This window comes from Castor canadensis, chromosome 11 (genome assembly GCF_047511655.1).
Source record: "Castor canadensis chromosome 11, mCasCan1.hap1v2, whole genome shotgun sequence".
Lineage (NCBI taxonomy): Eukaryota > Metazoa > Chordata > Mammalia > Rodentia > Castoridae > Castor > Castor canadensis.
Genome location: NC_133396.1, coordinates 61,408,723 through 61,425,816, shown reverse-complemented (window position 1 = coordinate 61,425,816; position 17,094 = coordinate 61,408,723). Strand labels below are relative to the sequence as shown.

General features: G+C 52.6%; 2 protein-coding genes across 26 annotated transcripts in view; both read left to right on the top strand.

The window, feature by feature from the left end:
• Inca1 (inhibitor of CDK, cyclin A1 interacting protein 1) overlaps positions 1-663 on the top strand; it is a 51,850-nt gene extending 51,187 nt beyond the window's left edge. For 6 of the 12 annotated variants that reach the window (XM_074047106.1, XM_074047103.1, XM_074047099.1 and 3 more), the window contains one exon: positions 83-663. In XM_074047106.1, the coding sequence (XP_073903207.1) occupies positions 83-226 (144 nt within the window). In that variant the 3' untranslated portion in view covers positions 227-663. The remainder of the gene's footprint in view (positions 1-82) is intronic. The other 6 variants (XM_020161270.2, XM_020161273.2, XM_020161272.2 and 3 more) reach the window with 2 other exon arrangements.
• A 182-nt stretch (positions 664-845) lies between these two features.
• Positions 846-17,047, top strand: Camta2 (calmodulin binding transcription activator 2). Of its 14 annotated transcripts, none has more exons than XM_074047088.1 (23): positions 846-934; positions 2,179-2,273; positions 2,486-2,589; positions 3,981-4,048; positions 4,130-4,265; positions 4,890-4,961; positions 5,189-5,342; positions 5,634-5,768; positions 6,329-7,266; positions 8,028-8,154; positions 9,361-9,495; positions 11,539-11,654; positions 12,271-12,455; positions 12,779-12,857; positions 13,017-13,239; positions 13,448-13,752; positions 14,547-14,743; positions 14,989-15,172; positions 15,437-15,508; positions 15,646-15,666; positions 15,798-15,985; positions 16,145-16,219; positions 16,300-16,437. In XM_074047088.1, exons 2-23 carry the CDS (start codon positions 2,243-2,245, stop codon positions 16,361-16,363), a joined length of 3,609 nt encoding a protein of 1,202 aa, XP_073903189.1. In that variant the 5' UTR covers positions 846-934; positions 2,179-2,242; the 3' UTR covers positions 16,364-16,437. The 14 variants fall into 14 exon arrangements, with proteins under 14 accessions (XP_073903189.1, XP_073903186.1, XP_073903191.1 ...); XM_074047085.1 differs by having other exon boundaries at positions 4,875-4,961; XM_074047093.1 differs by lacking the exon at positions 2,179-2,273 and having other exon boundaries at positions 864-934; positions 4,875-4,961; positions 6,329-6,925; positions 7,151-7,266.
• The last annotated feature ends 47 nt before the right edge of the window (positions 17,048-17,094 follow it).

The window sequence follows — 17,094 nt, the reverse complement described above, 5'->3', positions numbered from 1 at the left end:
CTAGGCACTCTACCACTTGAACCACGGCCCAGGCCCGATCTTTCCGTTCCTTTTTTTTTTTTTTTCAATTTCTCATCTACAGCTGCTTTGGTCTCCATGGAGTCCTCCGGGCCAGGAGGGGGCCTGTGCCTGGGGGCGGCTGAGCTCTCTGGCCTACAGCACTGTTACAGCCAGGAGAAATCCCTTTTACAGTCGCTGGGGGATGAAGTTGGCGTCTGAAGAGTAAGGAGAAACCATCCGTGCCCAGGACCAGTCCCATCACCAGAATCATCACGTTGCTGGCTTGTGGGCGTTTCCCTTCCCTTAGCAGTCACAGACCCCCCCTTGGGCTCCCATCGCAACCGTCCCCGAAGGGAACTCCCCAGGCCCGGATTATCCCCGGGGCCCCGCCCTGGACATGTGTTATTCTCACTGTTGTCATTAAAGAGCAAACAAGCAGAACCTAGGGTCGCCTTTCTGTCAGCGAGGCAGTGATGGGAAAGCTAATGGGAAGGAGGGTTGCTATCACCTTCTCAAACACCCACCAACAATGGGGTTGGGCTGGGCCCCCAAAATCAACGAGTTCTGCACAGGCCCAGCTTCCTCGCCGGTCCTCGGGCTCCAGCCCTGGACCGCCGCCCCATATCCCCGGGCCCGGAGTCTCAGTCGGCCAAGCTTCCGCCTCCGGACACCGGTCCCTCGGCGCCATTGCCCCTTCAGGGGCTTCCCAGCAGGCCGACTCAGGACCCTGAGAGCGGAGTCCCCTCCAGTCCCTTGCCCGGCCCGGAACTCCACGGGCGCTGACCCCAAGTTCCCTTCCGACCCCCGATTCCCTTAACTGGAAGGCTCCGCCTCGTGCGCAGTGACGTCGGACGCCGCAGCCACCCGGCGCTGGGGGGGGGGTCGGTGTAGGGTAGAATGGCCGCTGCCGCCGTCACCCGCGGGACCCCGGGAGGTAAGAGCCAGGGCCTCTTGCCCGCCTCTCCGCCCCCGCGCCAGGGGGCGCAGCTCCACCGGGTCCCGATGTGGAGAGCCGCGCAAGGGACCACCGTCCCTCCTCCGGGTTTCCCCCGCCTCTCCGCTTCCGTCCTCCTCCCCCGCGCCAGGGGGCGCCTTTCGGCGAAGGGCCCCTCCGCGGACCTGCGCGTGCTGGGGATTGTCCAGGACCGCGACACCCGCGCTGCCCCTCGCCCGCCGCGCGCTGGCGGACTCTGCCCCGCGGATAGTCCAGGACATCCCTGTGTGCGGGTGGGAGGTTCTACTGGGACACCCCACCCCACCGTAGGGGTCCATCTCGAGCGCCAGGTGTCCGAGTGCCGAGCTGCCCGGGGGTCCGCAGTCCATGCCCGGCTCCCGCTCTGCACCTTGGCATGCTGCCTAGCCTGGGACTGCACACCTGCGCCCTGGGGCGGAATCCTTACTCCAACCCCAGCTTCACTGCACACCGCTGAGCCTGGACAGGCCTCCTCCCCCTCTCCATCCCCGGACACCTGGCTGAGCCCGCGCTGAGAGCCTCCTCCAGTTCCCATCTGTTCCTCCAGAGGGGCGGGGGCTCAAAGCTGGAGCCAGAGCGGTAGATGGGGTAGGGTAAACCTGAGGCTAGGGGAGGCAGAGGCGTTTGGGGAGAAGGTGCTGGGGGTGGAGAGGGCTGTAGCCTCCAGGCAGAGGGACCGGCTATCCTGAGTACGAAGCCTAAATTCTACCAGGGCCTGACCAATCTGGAGGAAAGAGAGTAGGTGAGATTCTCAGACCTGCCCTTCCCCTTGGAAAAATCAAATAGAGAAGGAACTCAGGGTGTATCTTCTAAGGCCTAGCTCTCCACCCCAATTTAGATCTCCTGCCCTTCCCCAGCATCCAGGCTATTTGGCCAAACCATCCTACAAAGACCTGATGCCCTGAGTCCAGCACCTGACCCACCTTTGCCCCAGCCCCGCCAGCCTTCTCTTCCTCACTGACTGATCACTCTGCTTTGTTCCATTGTGTCTCCCCACTCACGTTGACATGTTTCTGGCACCATGTCTGAGTTCTCCCTCACCTCCAGTTCCTGGCTCCACTGTCACATCATAGTTCAGCCCTTTCTCTTTTCCTCATCTTTCCCAGATGGCAAGACTCAGTAATAAACCCTTTCCTCTATCCCATGCTTTTCATCCTGGATTAATATAGGGGCTTCTGCCATGACCTTGTTCTCTCCCTTCCCAGCACAGACTCCCCCTCCCCCCGGCCCCTCAGGCCGGGGGTGACCTTGCTCCCTGGAGCCCTCACCATGAATACCAAGGACACCACTGAGGTTGCTGGTGAGTTCACAAGCCAGGTTCCCAGTTTGGGCACAGCCTTATGTTCTCCCCACACACACAGAGTGGCCCTCTGATTCTTGGCTCCCCCATTCTCTTCCTGGTTGCAGTTTTTCCCAGTGCTCTGTGTGGCCTTTGGCCCTTTTCCCCTGGGCTTCCTCATAGAGATGCCAGGGCATCCTCCCTATGAAGTCCTCCCTTCTGGTTTCCTCTAGAGAACAGCCACCACCTGAAGATCTTCCTCCCCAAGAAGCTGCTGGAGTGTCTTCCTCGATGCCCGCTGCTGCCTCAAGAACGGCTACGGTGGAATACAAATGAGGTTTTCTAGGGAGCTTGGGGGATTAGGGACCAGCAAGGCCTAGTGGCTGCTGAAGAGCAAATGAGGCATTTCTGTGTCTGTGGACCCTTCTCAGTACAGAGCACTGTCCTAAGCTCTTTGGGAATCATAGGAGCTCTTTGGGAATCATGTACAGAGACATAGATCATGTAGGAGCCCACTTCTCTTTGGCTTATCCACTCAAATAAAAACAACAGCTACTACCTCCTAAGTATTTCTTATGTACTGAGTACTGTGCTATAGCACTTGGCCTATGTTATCTCATGTTCTTACCCCCATGATACTAATGAGGAACCCCAGTCCCACCAAAAAAACAAAAAAACCTAACGAGGAAACTGATTTACCTCTTATAGTTCATCTCACTCCAGAGCCCCAGTGTTTTTGGTTTGTGGGGAGGGGTTTGTTTTGTTTTTATGAGACAAGGTCTCATGGTGTAGCCCAAGCTGGCCTTGAACTCAAGATCTTCCTGCCTCAATCTCCAAAGTGCTAAGATTATGGTGTGTACCACCATGTCCTGCTCAAAACCGCTGCTTTTAACCATCACTGAATCTGACTCCTTCTGGAGGGCACAGTTCCCTGTGTAATATACCTTTTGAATTCTGCACATATAGTGCCTTGTACTTAGTTGTGGGCAATAATTATTGGTTTGATGTTAGAACTGTCAGTTAAAGGGGTGTGCATATGCATGTGATTGTAAGTGCTATAGTCTTCAGGATGGTTCATGGTGGTAGCAGCTAAGAAGAGGCTATCTGTTCAGGGCATGTTCAGGTAGGAGTCAGTGGACCCATCTGGCAAAATGGTAGGTAGAATATGGGTGAATAATGGGAACCACGGTTTGTTCTCTTGTTGGGAGAACTTTGGGATCAAGCTGAAGAACCTAGAATTCTTGGTAGTGTCAAATCATTAAAGTTTTTTCCTCAGGAATGGATACAAAAGTAGAACTTGTAAAAAGTAAAATAATACACAATGTGAAAAATGGAGGGTGAATTTGATTCTGGTCCCAAGTTATAGGCCTCAGTTAGGAGGGAAGGGAGAGAAGGTTAGATTTTGTCTGAGTTAGAACCTGGGATTCTTAAAAGGGCAGTAAAGTTGGGCGTCTACATATAAGTCTAGCACTCAGGAGGCTGAGGCAACAGGATTGTGGGTTGAGGCCAGCCTTGGCTACATAGCAAGTTTGAGGCTAGCTTGGGCTACATGAGATCCTAGGTGGAAAAAGAACCAAGAAAATAGTGAGAACTTTTTGAGTCCAGATTTATGGAAGTGTCCTCCACTAGTTTCCACAACCCTTCAGAGTAAGACCCTAAGGCAATGACCAAGAGGCTAGGTTGAGCCCTATAAAGGGAACATCCACGTGAGTGCCTCCTCTCCTACAGGAGATTGCATCCTACCTGATCACCTTTGAGAAGCATGATGAGTGGCTGTCCTGTGCCCCAAAGACAAGGTGAGAAGGTCATCCAAGGTGAGGAGTACCAAGGGTCCTGGGTTCTATTCACAGAACTCAAGGCAACCCTTCCTTTACCAGGCCTCAGAATGGCTCCATCATACTTTACAACCGCAAGAAGGTGAAATACCGAAAGGATGGTTATCTCTGGAAGAAGCGGAAGGATGGGAAGACTACCCGAGAGGACCACATGAAGCTCAAGGTCCAGGGCATGGAGGTAAGAGCATCTGGCCTCCAGTAATCTGCTTCCTTTTGCCTCCTCCGCCCTTAGCCAAGAGCATCAGGCCTCCAGTAATCTGCCTCCTTCTGCCCTCTATCCTTAGCCGGGCTTCACCCCGACAGACTTGGGGTCATCGCTGCCCCTCAGTGTCTTCCCTCATTCACTTTGGATCAGCTAACTGATAACTTGACCCAATCTCTACTTCCCATTTCCCTCTATGACCAGCTCTCCCAGCCCTAGGTCACACATGCCAGTCCACTTGCTCTTCTTGCATTTCCCTCAGGGGTACAAGCAGTAATCCTCTTAAGTACATACAGGTTTCTCTTCCCAAATCATTGTTCCTCCTCCTAGGTATATTCTTGCTCTGCCCTTGGATTTCTGGATAGTCCCATATCTGAAATCTGGCCCTTGCTGAAAGGCAGCAGTTCCACTGTTCCCTTCTCTCTGTCTCTCATCTATGACTTGGGGCTGCTGAAATTTGAAAGGGGTGGGAAATAGATAGGGATGGGGAGGGTTGAAGAGGAACTGGTGGAAAGATTGGGATTCCTGCGAAGGGACTGAACAGAGGAAGAATTGGGGAGCAGACTAGCCCTCCCCCCACCCCAGCCTGTCTCCTGGCAGTGTCTCTATGGCTGCTACGTTCACTCTTCCATCGTCCCCACATTCCATCGGCGCTGCTACTGGCTGCTCCAGGTAAGGACAGAATACTCAGGGAGCCAGACTCTTTGAGGGATATGGGGTCTGAGAGAATGAAACGGAAGGATGAGTAGGTTCTGAGTGGGAAGAAGAGAGAGGGGGTTGGGATGGAGAGAGCCAGAAATTGGAGGTAACTTGGTGGGGGCAGGAAGAAAGTAATACCAGGAAGCTGAGCCACTGGACCCCAGGTCCCCATGGCTATGTGTATGCCCTTGTGCCCTCAGAACCCTGACATCGTCCTTGTGCACTACCTGAACGTCCCAGCCCTGGAAGATTGTGGAAAGGGCTGCAGTCCCATCTTTTGTTCAATCAGCAATGACCGAAGAGAGTGGCTGAAGTGGTCCCGGGAGGAACTGTTGGGACAGCTGAAGCCCATGTGTAAGGAATAGGGCAAAGATAGAGTTCCAGTGGAGAGTAGAATGGGGCATCCCAAAGGCACTGAGGTTCTATGTCCAGAAGCCTGTGGGTGAAGGTGCATCCATCCCTTGGGAGTGCTAGGTTTCCTGTGCAGTCCAATGTGTAGAATATGGAAAAGGGAATGAAGGACAGCTGTGAGCTACATGGCTAAGCAGTCTTGAGGCTGCTGGCCTCTGTTCAGCATGTCACGGGCTTAGAGGAGCCATCAAGGTACTTTAAGGATCCCACAGCACTTCCCCAAATCTCCTGTAGTTCATGGCATCAAGTGGAGCTGCGGGAATGGAACTGAGGAATTCTCTGTGGAACAGCTGGTACAACAAATCTTGGATACCCATCCAACCAGGCCTGCACCCCGAACCCATGCCTGTCTCTGCAGTGGGGGCCTTGGTGGGTGTTCCCCTGATCCTGGGGCTGTCTTACCACCTGGCCACACTGCTCTGTGTCTGTCTTTATGGGATTTGCATGCTGATTTGCAAGTCTTTTGCATGTCCAGGAAGATGAGCCAGATGAGTGGAGATCTTCTCATCTGGGCAACACTGGCCCCAGTTCTCTGTGCTCTACTGTCCTGGCAGCCCATACTCTTCTGCAGGCTACCTTTAGTATTTCCTGCCCACCATCACTACCATTACAACAACCTTAGTTTTGTTCCTAGTTGGCACTACCTTGGTTCTGTTCTTTTGTCCTTTTTCTATGCCTTTACCTTGTGCTCTCATCTCCCCCCAAGCTGAGAGTGCTCCCCTGCAGTCTTCCAGTATTGTTTATTTTGAGGAGAAAGGGATGGGGAAGGGAGACTTACTTCTGATGCCTCCCAGTGGCCACAATCAGTATTACACCTCTTGTCTATTGGGAAATCCCAAGAAATACTTTCTGGGGCTTTGGGGAAGGGAAGGCTGGAGAAGGACATAGGTGTCTTATCCCTTCTTTCCTCCCTACCCACCTCTGCTTAGGTTCCGGGAGCCTTACCCACAAATGCAGCAGCACGAAACACCGTATCATCTCGCCCAAAGTGGAGCCCCGAGCTCTAACCCTGACCTCTGTCCCCCACTCACAGCCCCCTGAACCTCCTCCCCTGATCACTCCACTTCCCCCAGAGCTCCCCAAAGCACATACCTCCCCATCTTCATCTTCTTCCTCCTCCTCATCAGGCTTTGCGGAACCCCTAGAAATCAGACCTAGCCCTCCCACCTCTCGAGGGGGTTCATCAAGAAGAGGCACTGCTATCCTCCTCCTGACAGGACTGGAGCAGCGTGCTGGAAGCTTGACACCCACCGGGCACTTGGCTTCCCAGGCTGACTCTAGGCCTTCTGTGAGCTTGGCTGTGGTTGTAGGCTCTGAGCCCACTGCCCCACCAGCTCCTCCCAGCCCTGCCTTTGACCCTGATCGTTTTCTCAACAGCCCCCAAAGGGGCCAGACATATGGAGGGGGCCAAGGGGTAAGCCCTGACTTCCCTGAGGCAGAGGCTACCCATACCCCCTGTCCTGCCCTAGAACCTGCTGCTGCCCTGGAGCCCCAGGCAGCCTCTCGGGGTCTCCCTTCACAGTCAGGTATAAGTGGGAGAAGAGGAAACTGCTTCTTCATCCAAGATGATGATGGTGGGGAGGAGCTCAGGGGCCAGGGATCAGTCCCACCTGTACCTTCACCCCCTCCTTCATCCTCATCCTCACCTGCCCCTTTGGAGCCATCAGGCAGGGTAGCAAGAGGGGAGGCCTTGTTTGGAGGACCTGGTGGGGCCAACGAGCTGGAGCCCTTCAGTCTCTCATCATTCCCAGACCTTATGGGAGAACTCATCAGTGATGAAGCTCCAACCATCCCTGCCCCAACACCCCAGCTCTCTCCTGCTCTTAGCACCATCACCGACTTCTCTCCAGAGTGGTCCTACCCAGAGGTGAGTCTCATGCTTATCTTTTCCATTGTGATTACCCAAAATGAATTTTATTAACTCTTATTCTGTGGTCTGTGGTTTTCATGACTTTTCGGTACTGAGGATTGAACCCAGGGCCTTGGGCATGCTAGGCAGGTGCTTTACCACTGAGCTACACCACTAGCCCTTCATGGGCTCTTGGTTTTCTTCCCAACCTCCACTTTCATGTAAACTATGCCTTCTCTTCTATTTCCATGGTCCTCACCCACTAACTCTTTCCCTCTGCCTCCTCCTTCCATGTGTTAGTGTGGTTTTGAGAGTACCCTAAGAACCTCATTCTCTTGATGATTGTTGTTGGGGAGGGAATGGAGTATTCAGCCTGGAGAAGAAAATATATGGTAGGGATGTGACTTCAGGCTCTGGGCAGCTGAAAGACTGGTCAGCCCTGGAGAAGTTCTGCTTTATGCTGCCTGACAGGGAAAGGAGGAACTGCAGTGAGGTGAAAAAGCCCAAGAGCAGAAATTCCTCTTGATGACAGTTATCTGGTATCCTTGGGGAGGCCTTGAGTTTACCATTTCTGGCAGATTCAGAATATCCTGGTACAGACAGCTTAGCCACTTGATAGGAAGATTGGGAGGAAAAATAGATTGGTGAGCTAATTGGGTCCAGTCCAACCCCCAGACTCTAGCACAGGGCCTGGTATACAGTACTACTCTGTAAGGATCTATATAAGTGAATAAGTGAATACTAAGTACAGTCATGTGCTGTCTGACTTCTGTCTGCAGGGTGGGGTCAAGGTGCTCATCACAGGTCCCTGGACGGAGGCTACGGAGCATTACTCCTGTGTCTTTGATCACATCGCAGTGCCAGCCTCACTTGTCCAACCTGGTGTCTTACGCTGCTACTGTCCTGGTATGGGGATTGGGAACAGTAGGGGAAGGGACTGACATAGGGACAGTTAGGACAGGTCAGGCCCTCCAGGCTTCCAGGAAACACTGGGAACAAATGGGTTGTTCTGAGAGCACCAAGACTTCCTCTAATCCTAAGGTCGGGCACCAAGCTCCCCTAGCAGGGAGAAGAGACTGGCATTTGGTGTTAGGAAATCTTAGATCTGGTCCAAGAAATTTTGTTAGCTACCAGTGATTTTAGGTAATTCTTCTTCTTTCTTGTGTCCTTGGCCTCCCTTCCTGTGAAATCAGACATTTGGCCAAAGGGATCCTTAATTTCTGTCTAGTCTCTTTGGCTTAGTTGGAGCCAAGGTCTCCTCCAATGCAGGTAAAATGAAAATTTTAAAATTCATTTCCTCAGGTACACTGACCATATTTCAAGCATTCAGTAGCCATACATGTGAGTGCTGCCTTATTGGGTAGTACATATGCAGAACATTTCCATCACTGCAGAGAGTTCTTCTGTACAGCACTGGGCTAGACTGACTTCTCTGTCCTTTTGCCACCTCCCTTACCCTGACCCTATATTCAACAGTCGGCCTTCCTATGAGACCCCAGAGACCAACAGGTTGATAGCTTTGCTGTCTGGGTGTATTCTCTCCTAATCTCAACAATTGAACCAGGTATAGAAGGAAACAGGATGAGACCAGACAAGCTTGGGATTGGGAGAAAAAGTCTCAGCCCCTGGTCTTGAGGTCTTTAAAGCCTCGTAGTTTCATCCTCAAGGCCAGAGACACTGAGACCCTGGGACGCAGCTCTTATTAGACACCGCTAGTGAATAGACAGCCTTCCTATCTTCCATCTCAATAACAGGGTCATGACCTCTAGGGTCTAGTCTAGGGGATTAAAGGGTGTAACCACCATCAAATTGTTCATAAATATAGGTGTCTCTTGACCTTCAGCTTCCAAACTTTACTGCTGAATAAAAATATCCTTCACTCCAGGGTCTTGAATCTAAGAGTTCTCTGGTCCATAGTAGGTATAAAGTTCTTGAATAAATGGACTTCCCTCCCTGTTAGTGCTAAGGCCGCTGGTTGAAGCCAGTGCCTGCTTGCCCACAGTAGGGGAGTGGGGGGGGGGAAGAGAGTAGAATGCTCATCAGTGGCTCTAACACAGATGGCCAGAAAAGGAGACACAGAAAGAGTCCTTTTGCTGATCCTGCTCTCTCCAGCCCACGAGGTGGGGCTGGTGTCTTTGCAGGTGGCAGGGCGGGAGGGACCCCTCTCTGCTTCTGTGCTCTTTGAGTATCGAGCCCGCCGATTCCTGTCTCTGCCTAGTACACAGCTTGACTGGTTGTCACTGGACGGTGAGTACTGAGCCCTCTAACACTAACACAACCTTTGAGTATGACATTCTCCTACTAGATCCCTTGAGGCCACAATTAGACCCCGCTTTATCACTGTTTCATTGGTCATTTCTGACTGTGGCAGCAAACAGTCCTCACTACCTCTTCAGTGTAAATCTTGGAGCCATCTTTATCCCAGTTCTTGCCCTATTCTCTCTCCATTCTAAAAGATGGAATCTATGTAAGGAAGGACAAGGGGCAGTTTCTAGAACAATATATAGGCATTATGCATGAGTATTAAAATTTCTAATTTTTATGGTGGAGGCATGGCTCTAGAAAGCCCTGAATTCAAATATCAGTATCACTAGAAAAAACCAAAAAAAAAAAACTTCAATTTTTTTCCCTCTGATTATAAAGATAGCTATTCATTGTAGGAAATTTAGAAATTGTAGAAAAGCACAAAGTAGAAAATGGAATTTGCTTTGTTTTTTGAGACAGGGTCTCACTATGTAGCCCAGACTGGTCTGGAACTCTTCATCTTCCTGCCTCAGCCTCCGAAGTGCTGGGATTTCAGGCATGTGCCACAATGCCCAGCTGGAAATGGAAATTTTCAGTGATATCTACTGCTAATATTGTGGTGTACTTTCTTATTCAAACACACAGAGGCATACACATATACCTGTACATGTATGTGTCAGTTTATCTAAGTCTGGGACTGTTTCTTCCTTTTTCTGCTTGTCTCTTCTGGAATTTGAGAACTTCCTAAATCCCCCTGTTGCTTTCCCAAGATTTGCTGTTCTGTGGCTTTTCCTCTTGGCACCTGTTCCTCTCAGTTCTACCATCATCCTTTCAGTTTACTTTGTCTCCCACCACTTCTCCTTCTGTCAGAGGCTTTGGTCCTTAGTCTTGCCTCAGTTTTGGAGCCATTCTTGTCACAAAGCCTAAGTGTGTGTGTTGGGTTGCCTGTGTGTGATTTGAGTCTGCCTACTGTGACAGTCCTGTTCTATGACTGTTCATCACCTTGTTTTTCTGCCTTTGTCTAATATTGGTTCCACCATCTCTCCTGTGAGTCTCCTCCCTCTCTCTTCCCACTTCTTGAACCAGTGTCTGACCTTGCTCTTATCTTCCTTTCTTATTGTTTGATTGGTACTTACTCCAACTATCTTTGTCCCTTCTTTCTTCACTTTTACTTTATCTTTTTGGCTGTCCTCTTGTCTATCCTACCTGAGTTTGTACCTATCATTTTCTACTACTCTCTTCTGCTGTCACCTCTCTATTCATCCCCTTCTATCCTGGCATCTCAGAACATCCCCAGCCTTCACTCTGTGCCTGTTTTCCCTTGGCTCTGATCTCCTCCCCTCCTTGTCCTTGTTTGATCTCAGGAGGGGACAGATATAGCTTAGATTGTGTGGGTACATGTGTACGCATGTGTATTTGTGTATGGGTTGGGGGAAGAAGGAGGAATGGATTTGGCTATCCATCTCTGCCACCTTCCCTCCCCCACCATCCTCTTTGTGGACAGCTGCACCATCCTCTTTGTGGACAGCTGCACCATCCATCCTCTTTTGGACAGCTGCACCATCCTCTTTGTGGGCAGCTGCGGGGGGCCAGGGAGAGAGGGTGGTCTTTTCAAATCAGTCCCTGAGCTCTTTTGGGCAGTGGTTAACCAAGAGGAGGGATCCTAGAATCCTTCAGCGCTGGCATGGGGGATAACAAAGGTAGTGTGGGGCAAAAACTAAGGGAACATTCTGCCTAGGAGAGTACTAGGGGAGGGTGTGCAATGTGTGATTTGGGGTAGCTGGGGCTGGATGACTGTTGGAGAATTCTGGCTACTTCTTTCTTGAAGAAGACTGCCTTGGTTCTGAATCCTGGCTTTAGACCATGAGTGGCATTAAGAACTCTAGTTTAAGAACTGAGTTCTGATAGGCTTCATTTAGAAGGTGAGTAGCAAAAGAGACAACATGATTTGTGTCTTTACCCCATAGACCTTGGGCAAGTCCAGTTGTGGTGTTCCTGGCATCACCAGACCCTGTCCACTTAGTCTCCCATCTTCATTCCCTGCAGACAACCAGTTCCGCATGTCCATCCTGGAGCGGCTGGAGCAGATGGAGAAACGGATGGCAGAGATTGCAGCAGCCGGACAGGCACCTTGCCAGGGTCCTGAGGCTCCTCCAATTCAGGTACTTCCATGAAAAAGGTGGTGGTCTACAGTAGGGAGCAGGGAAGAATGGCTCCAATGTATGACTCTCCTTGCTTGCCTGTCCCCAACCTCCTTAGCCAGTCCTCCTGCTCCCTGACATCACCCTACTCCCACCCCCACCCCATGGCAAGAATGGCTATTCTGGGCACCCTCTTGGCATGACAGGCTTCAGACTATTTCTGGTATAAAGAAGGGTAGAGGTGAAGGAGAGGATGGGGGAGGGGTCAGGAGAGTTGAGACTTGGAGCTCTGTGAGTTCCAGGTCTCTGAGGGAAGAGGGCTGGGAAGAGTGTTAGAGACTTTCTTTTGAGGGGAGAAGCCATGTGTGGACACGGCACCAGTCTGAGCCAATACGGAGACACAGCATAGGCAAGGATATATAAACTCTGATTACCAGAGTGGCAGGAGGAAGTGGGCTGTAGGAGTAGGAGTAGGAGTACTGAAGCCACATAAGAACTCCAACTAGAAGAACCAGTGGGCCATTGGGTAGTGGGAACCTGGAACAGGAAATGTAGGGAGCTAGCAGAATTACAAGCTGGGAGGGCAACCTAAGTGACCAGATACCCAGGTCTCTGCATATAGGTGTGTGTACTGCAGGATGAAAGCCAGGGTCCTGGGTTCGAGGCACGGGTGGTGGTCTTGGTGGAGAGCATGATCCCACGATCCACCTGGAGGGGTCCTGAACGTCTGACCCATGGAAGCCCCTTCCGGGGCATGAGCCTTCTGCATCTGGCTGCTGCCCAGGGCTATGCCCGCCTCATCGAGACCCTGAGCCACTGGCGGTGAGCAGGGGGAACAGTAAGGGGCTGAGCACCCATTGGGACAGAAGTGCCAGGGGACAAGGACTTGGAGTCCTGCAAGAGGGAACAGGGGTCACTGTGGGAAGGGACTAGCTGGGAGTGGGTTGGGAGAGGACTAGCATTTGGAGGAATCATTGTCTTCTGATTTAAGACACTGACTTCTTAGGCCCCGTAAATTAACGAGTCTCTAACTGCTTCATTCCATTTAGTACTTCTAGGCAGCTTGCTTCCCAGTCCCTTTTCTTCTGATGTTCCTACTTTGCCCCTTTTTCCCTGACTTGGTTTTGTTCTCCCAAATCCTCCAGGAGTGTGGAGACTGGAAGCTTGGACTTAGAGCAAGAGGTTGACCCGCTCAACGTGGATCATTTCTCTTGTACCCCTCTGGTGAGGACGTTGGGTCCCTAAGTGCCTGCAGGGTAAGGGGCAATGGGAATTGTGCTTCAAAGGGAAGATTCTTTGAAGGATGCAAGGAAAGAGCAGGGTCTAAGGACCTGGCCACCTGGAGAAAAAAGTCAGACTTTACTTCTACCTCCCTATCCTCAGATGTGGGCTTGTGCTCTGGGACACCTGGAAGCTGCTGTTCTCCTTTTCCGTTGGAATCGACAGGCGCTGAGCATTCCTGACTCTCTGGGCCGTCTACCCCTGTCTGTGGCTCATTCCCGGGGTCATGTGCGCCTTGCCCGCTGCCTTGAGGAACTGCAGAGACAGGAGGCTTCAGTTGAACTCCCACTTGCCCTATCACCACCCTCCTCCAGCCCAGACACTGGTGAGGGCTGGCCCTGATCTTTTTCTAGAGGGGTATGGGTAAAACAATAGTCTAGGGCAAAGCCAAAGGGCAGGAGACAATGGGAGAGGAGGCAGAGGTGGGGTGGTAACAGGAGCAAGAACATGCAGGGAAACTGAAAGACAGGGGTAGTAGACTTGATGGTAGCCTATAGCTCTTGCTGCCCTCACCCTATTCCCCTGCTTCACAGGTCTAAGCAGTGTCTCCTCACCCTCGGAGCTGTCAGATGGCACTTTCTCTGTCACATCAGCCTATTCTAGTGCCCCTGATGGTAGTCCTCCCGCTGCTCCTCTGCCAGCCTCTGAAATTACTATGGAAGAGATGGTTCCAAGCCAGCTTTCCTCTGGTGCCGCTGAGGCCCCACTTCTCCTCATGGACTATGAAGCCACCAACCCTAAAGGGTCCCCAACCTCCCCTCCTGCCTTCCTGCCAGCCCCAGATGATAGGGCTGCTTCAGAGGATGTTGATGGCCCACCAGCGGTGGACATGATCCCGGTACTGCTTGTGCTAATGGAATCATGAGGGCTAGTAAAGCAGGGTGCAGAGGTAGGGTGAGGCAGACTGCTGTATGAGGCAGAATGAGAGTATGACTTCAGTTGGAGAAGAAAGGCCATTGGAGGTTTGCACATTGTAAAAGCTAAGGAAGTCTTATGGAATGAATGAATGAGAGAATGAATCTTTAGGTATAGCCAAATGCTAGAATCTGGGGACATACCTGCTTTACAGAGGCTAGTGAGTAATTTGGAAGCAGTCTAAGTGCAAAAAACATGGAGGACTCCACAAAGTAGGCTGCATGGAGTGTGGCCAGCAGGAAGTATTATAGGCCTCAGGGCTGGAGCAAAGGCCAAACCAGAGCCATATGCTAGGGTATCATGTGGTCAGCAAACCATGGGCTAGTTCTTGGAGAGCTGAAGGTAAGTCTGTGGAGAGGTTGTGCCAGTTGGTTGTCATGGTGCAGACCAAGCGGGACAGTGGGCCTAGAAGGTTAGCAAGTCCATTTCTTCAGTTCCTGAATCCCCATGTGAGAGTATGTGTTTCTTCTGTGTACTCCACACAGAGGGCTGTATCCCCAAGAGGGAGCCAGCAAGAATAAATGAATGAGTCTAGAACAGTAGCCAAGAAAGGCTCAGCTAGAGGGCAGTCCCTAAGGCCTGGGTCTGGTGGTGAAAAGGAACTGGGTAGAGTAGACTGAAGTGGCAGCTCCATCCTGGTACCCCAGAGGCCCCTCAGGGCAGGAACATCGAGCAACTGGAGCCTGTAGGGCTCACACAGCTTCTGCCTTTATCCAGGTGGACATGATCTCACTGGCCAAGCAGATCATCGAAGCCACACCAGAGCGGATTAAGCAAGAGGACTTTGTGGGGCTGCTTGAGACTGGAGCCTCAATGCGGGAGCGGACAGGTGCCATAGGGCTCAGTGAGACCATGTCCTGGCTGGCCAGCTACCTGGAGAATGTGGACCATTTCCCCAGCTCAGCCCCTCCCAGGTGACCAGCTCAGGACAAAGCTTCCAGATTTCTTCTTCAAAGGAATGTGGCTTCCCACAGTTCCATTCTGGCTGAGACCCTAGGGTGTCTGAGAAGGGAATTTGCCTGGCTGATAAAACTCTGAAGCCACTCTCTCCAGGCTCTGGCTGTGGGGAGGGAAGGTTCCTTCCTTCACAGCTATCCCTAAGTGGGACTAAAGGGATGGAAGATGCCCCCATGACATCCCATCTCCCTGTCCCTCACAGTGAACTGCCCTTTGAGCGAGGTCGCCCAGCTATCCCTCCAGCACCTTCCTGGGCAGAGTTCCTCTCTGCATCTACCAGTGGCAAGATGGAAAGTGACTTTGCCCTGCTGACACTGTCAGATCATGAGCAGCGGGAATTGTATGAGGCAGCCAGAGTTATCCAGACAGCCTTCCGAAAGTACAAGGTCGGGGCCAAGGGACCTCAGAATCAATTACATGATGTTGAGCCAGGGGAAGTGGGGGACAGGTCCAATGTCTGTTAGACGGGCATTGAGATGGTGGGACCTCCTTTTCCCTCAGTGCCTGTGGGCTCCTGGGACTTCTGGAGAAAGAACAGTCATCCACACAGGCCTTAGATGAATTGAGTCAAGGGACCCTGGAGGAGTTGGGGGATAGGTCCAATGTTTGTTAGGTGGGCAGTGAAATGCTGAGACTACCTTTTCCCTCAGGGCCGGAGGCTGAAGGAGCAGCAGGAGGTAGCAGCAGCTGTGATCCAGCGCTGTTACCGGAAGTACAAGCAGGTGAGACCCTCCTCTGGAAAACATACTGCCCAACCTCCCCCCCACCACACACACACCCATTACTGCCAGAGCACCCAGATGCTCTGGCAGTAAGGCTCCCAGAAGGGGAGCCTTAACTCCCCTTCTCTCTCCACAAGCTGACCTGGATCGCACTTAAGGTATTAGGCATGAAATTCAGCCTTGTGGCAGTGTATGGGATAAAGACCTGCATCAGCCTAATTGGGATGCTCCTCATGGGTTGGGGTCTCCGTCTCTCCATTTCAGCCCCTGTCCCTTCTCTTCCTTGCAGTTTGCACTCTATAAGAAGATGACCCAAGCAGCCATCCTAATCCAGAGCAAGTTCCGAAGCTACTATGAACAGAAGCGATTTCAGCAGAGCCGCAGAGCGGCTGTGCTCATCCAGCAGCACTACCGCTCCTACCGCCGCAGGCCGGGTCCTCCCCACCGGCCCTCGGGCCCCTTGCCGTCCCGCAACAAGTGAGGCCCTGGCCCTGAACCCTGTACTTATGGGCTTGGTCCATACTCATTCCCTGTTCTTATCTTGCCCACTCGCCATTCTCTGCTGGGGTTCCTAAGGGGCTGAGGACTCAGACGGCCTGGGTTCTAGGAGGGCTCCTCATTTCTTTCTGCCACCAGAGGCTCCTTTCTCACCAAGAAGCAGGACCAGGCAGCTCGGAAGATAATGAGATTCCTGCGGCGCTGCAGACACAGGTACTGGCCTCTTCCTCACTGCCACCTCGGCTGACCTGGCCGCCAGCCGCCTCTCTGACTCCTTCCACGTCTCTCCGCAGGATGAGGGAACTGAAGCAGAACCAGGAGCTGGAAGGGCTTCCCCAGCCAGGACTGGCCACCTGATCTCTCCACCGCCTTTCTCACCACCCTGGGGGCGCCTCTGGCAGTCTTAACAGGGAGAGGCTTTTTGGGGCAGGGGGAGCCCTGTCGGCAGCTTTCCCCTTCGCGGCCCCCACCTGCTCCCAACACCTCTCCTCCCCTGTCCTGGTCGTGCCTCCTCTTTTGGTCCCGGCTCCAGAAGAGCCATGCCCCACGACCCTGCATCTCCAGCAGTGACCCACGGAACCCTGCCTGCCCCTTCACAGCTCCCTCTCTGCCTGCACCAACGGCCCTTCCTGACTTGCCTTATTTATTTGTTCGACGCGTCACTGAATGTATCCGCCTCGGTCCCCACCGCTGCCCAGGCTGCGCGCGCCCTCCTGTTTCGGAGCTGACCGTGCCCCACTCCACTCCGCATGTTTGCGTCTGTTTCCTCCCTTCCAGGACCTGTCTTCCCCCGTCACCCCGACTCTGACCACCACTGCGGGGCAAGGAGGGGGTGTAGTTAGGAACGCGTGGCGGGACCGCCCCGCCCCAGAGGGCAGGGGGCTGTACATACTGTAACATACAGAGTATAGTGATGAATCTATTTAAGGCGCGCGGGGAGGGCTCCCCGGCGCGCCAGGGGCCTCCTGCCGGCTCCACGAGCACTTTCTACATGTGCATGGGTTTGATTTATACAAATTGCCATTAAACATCGCTGCACCAGCCTGCCTCCGGCCTCTGTCTGCTGGGGATGGGCGGAGGAGACGGCC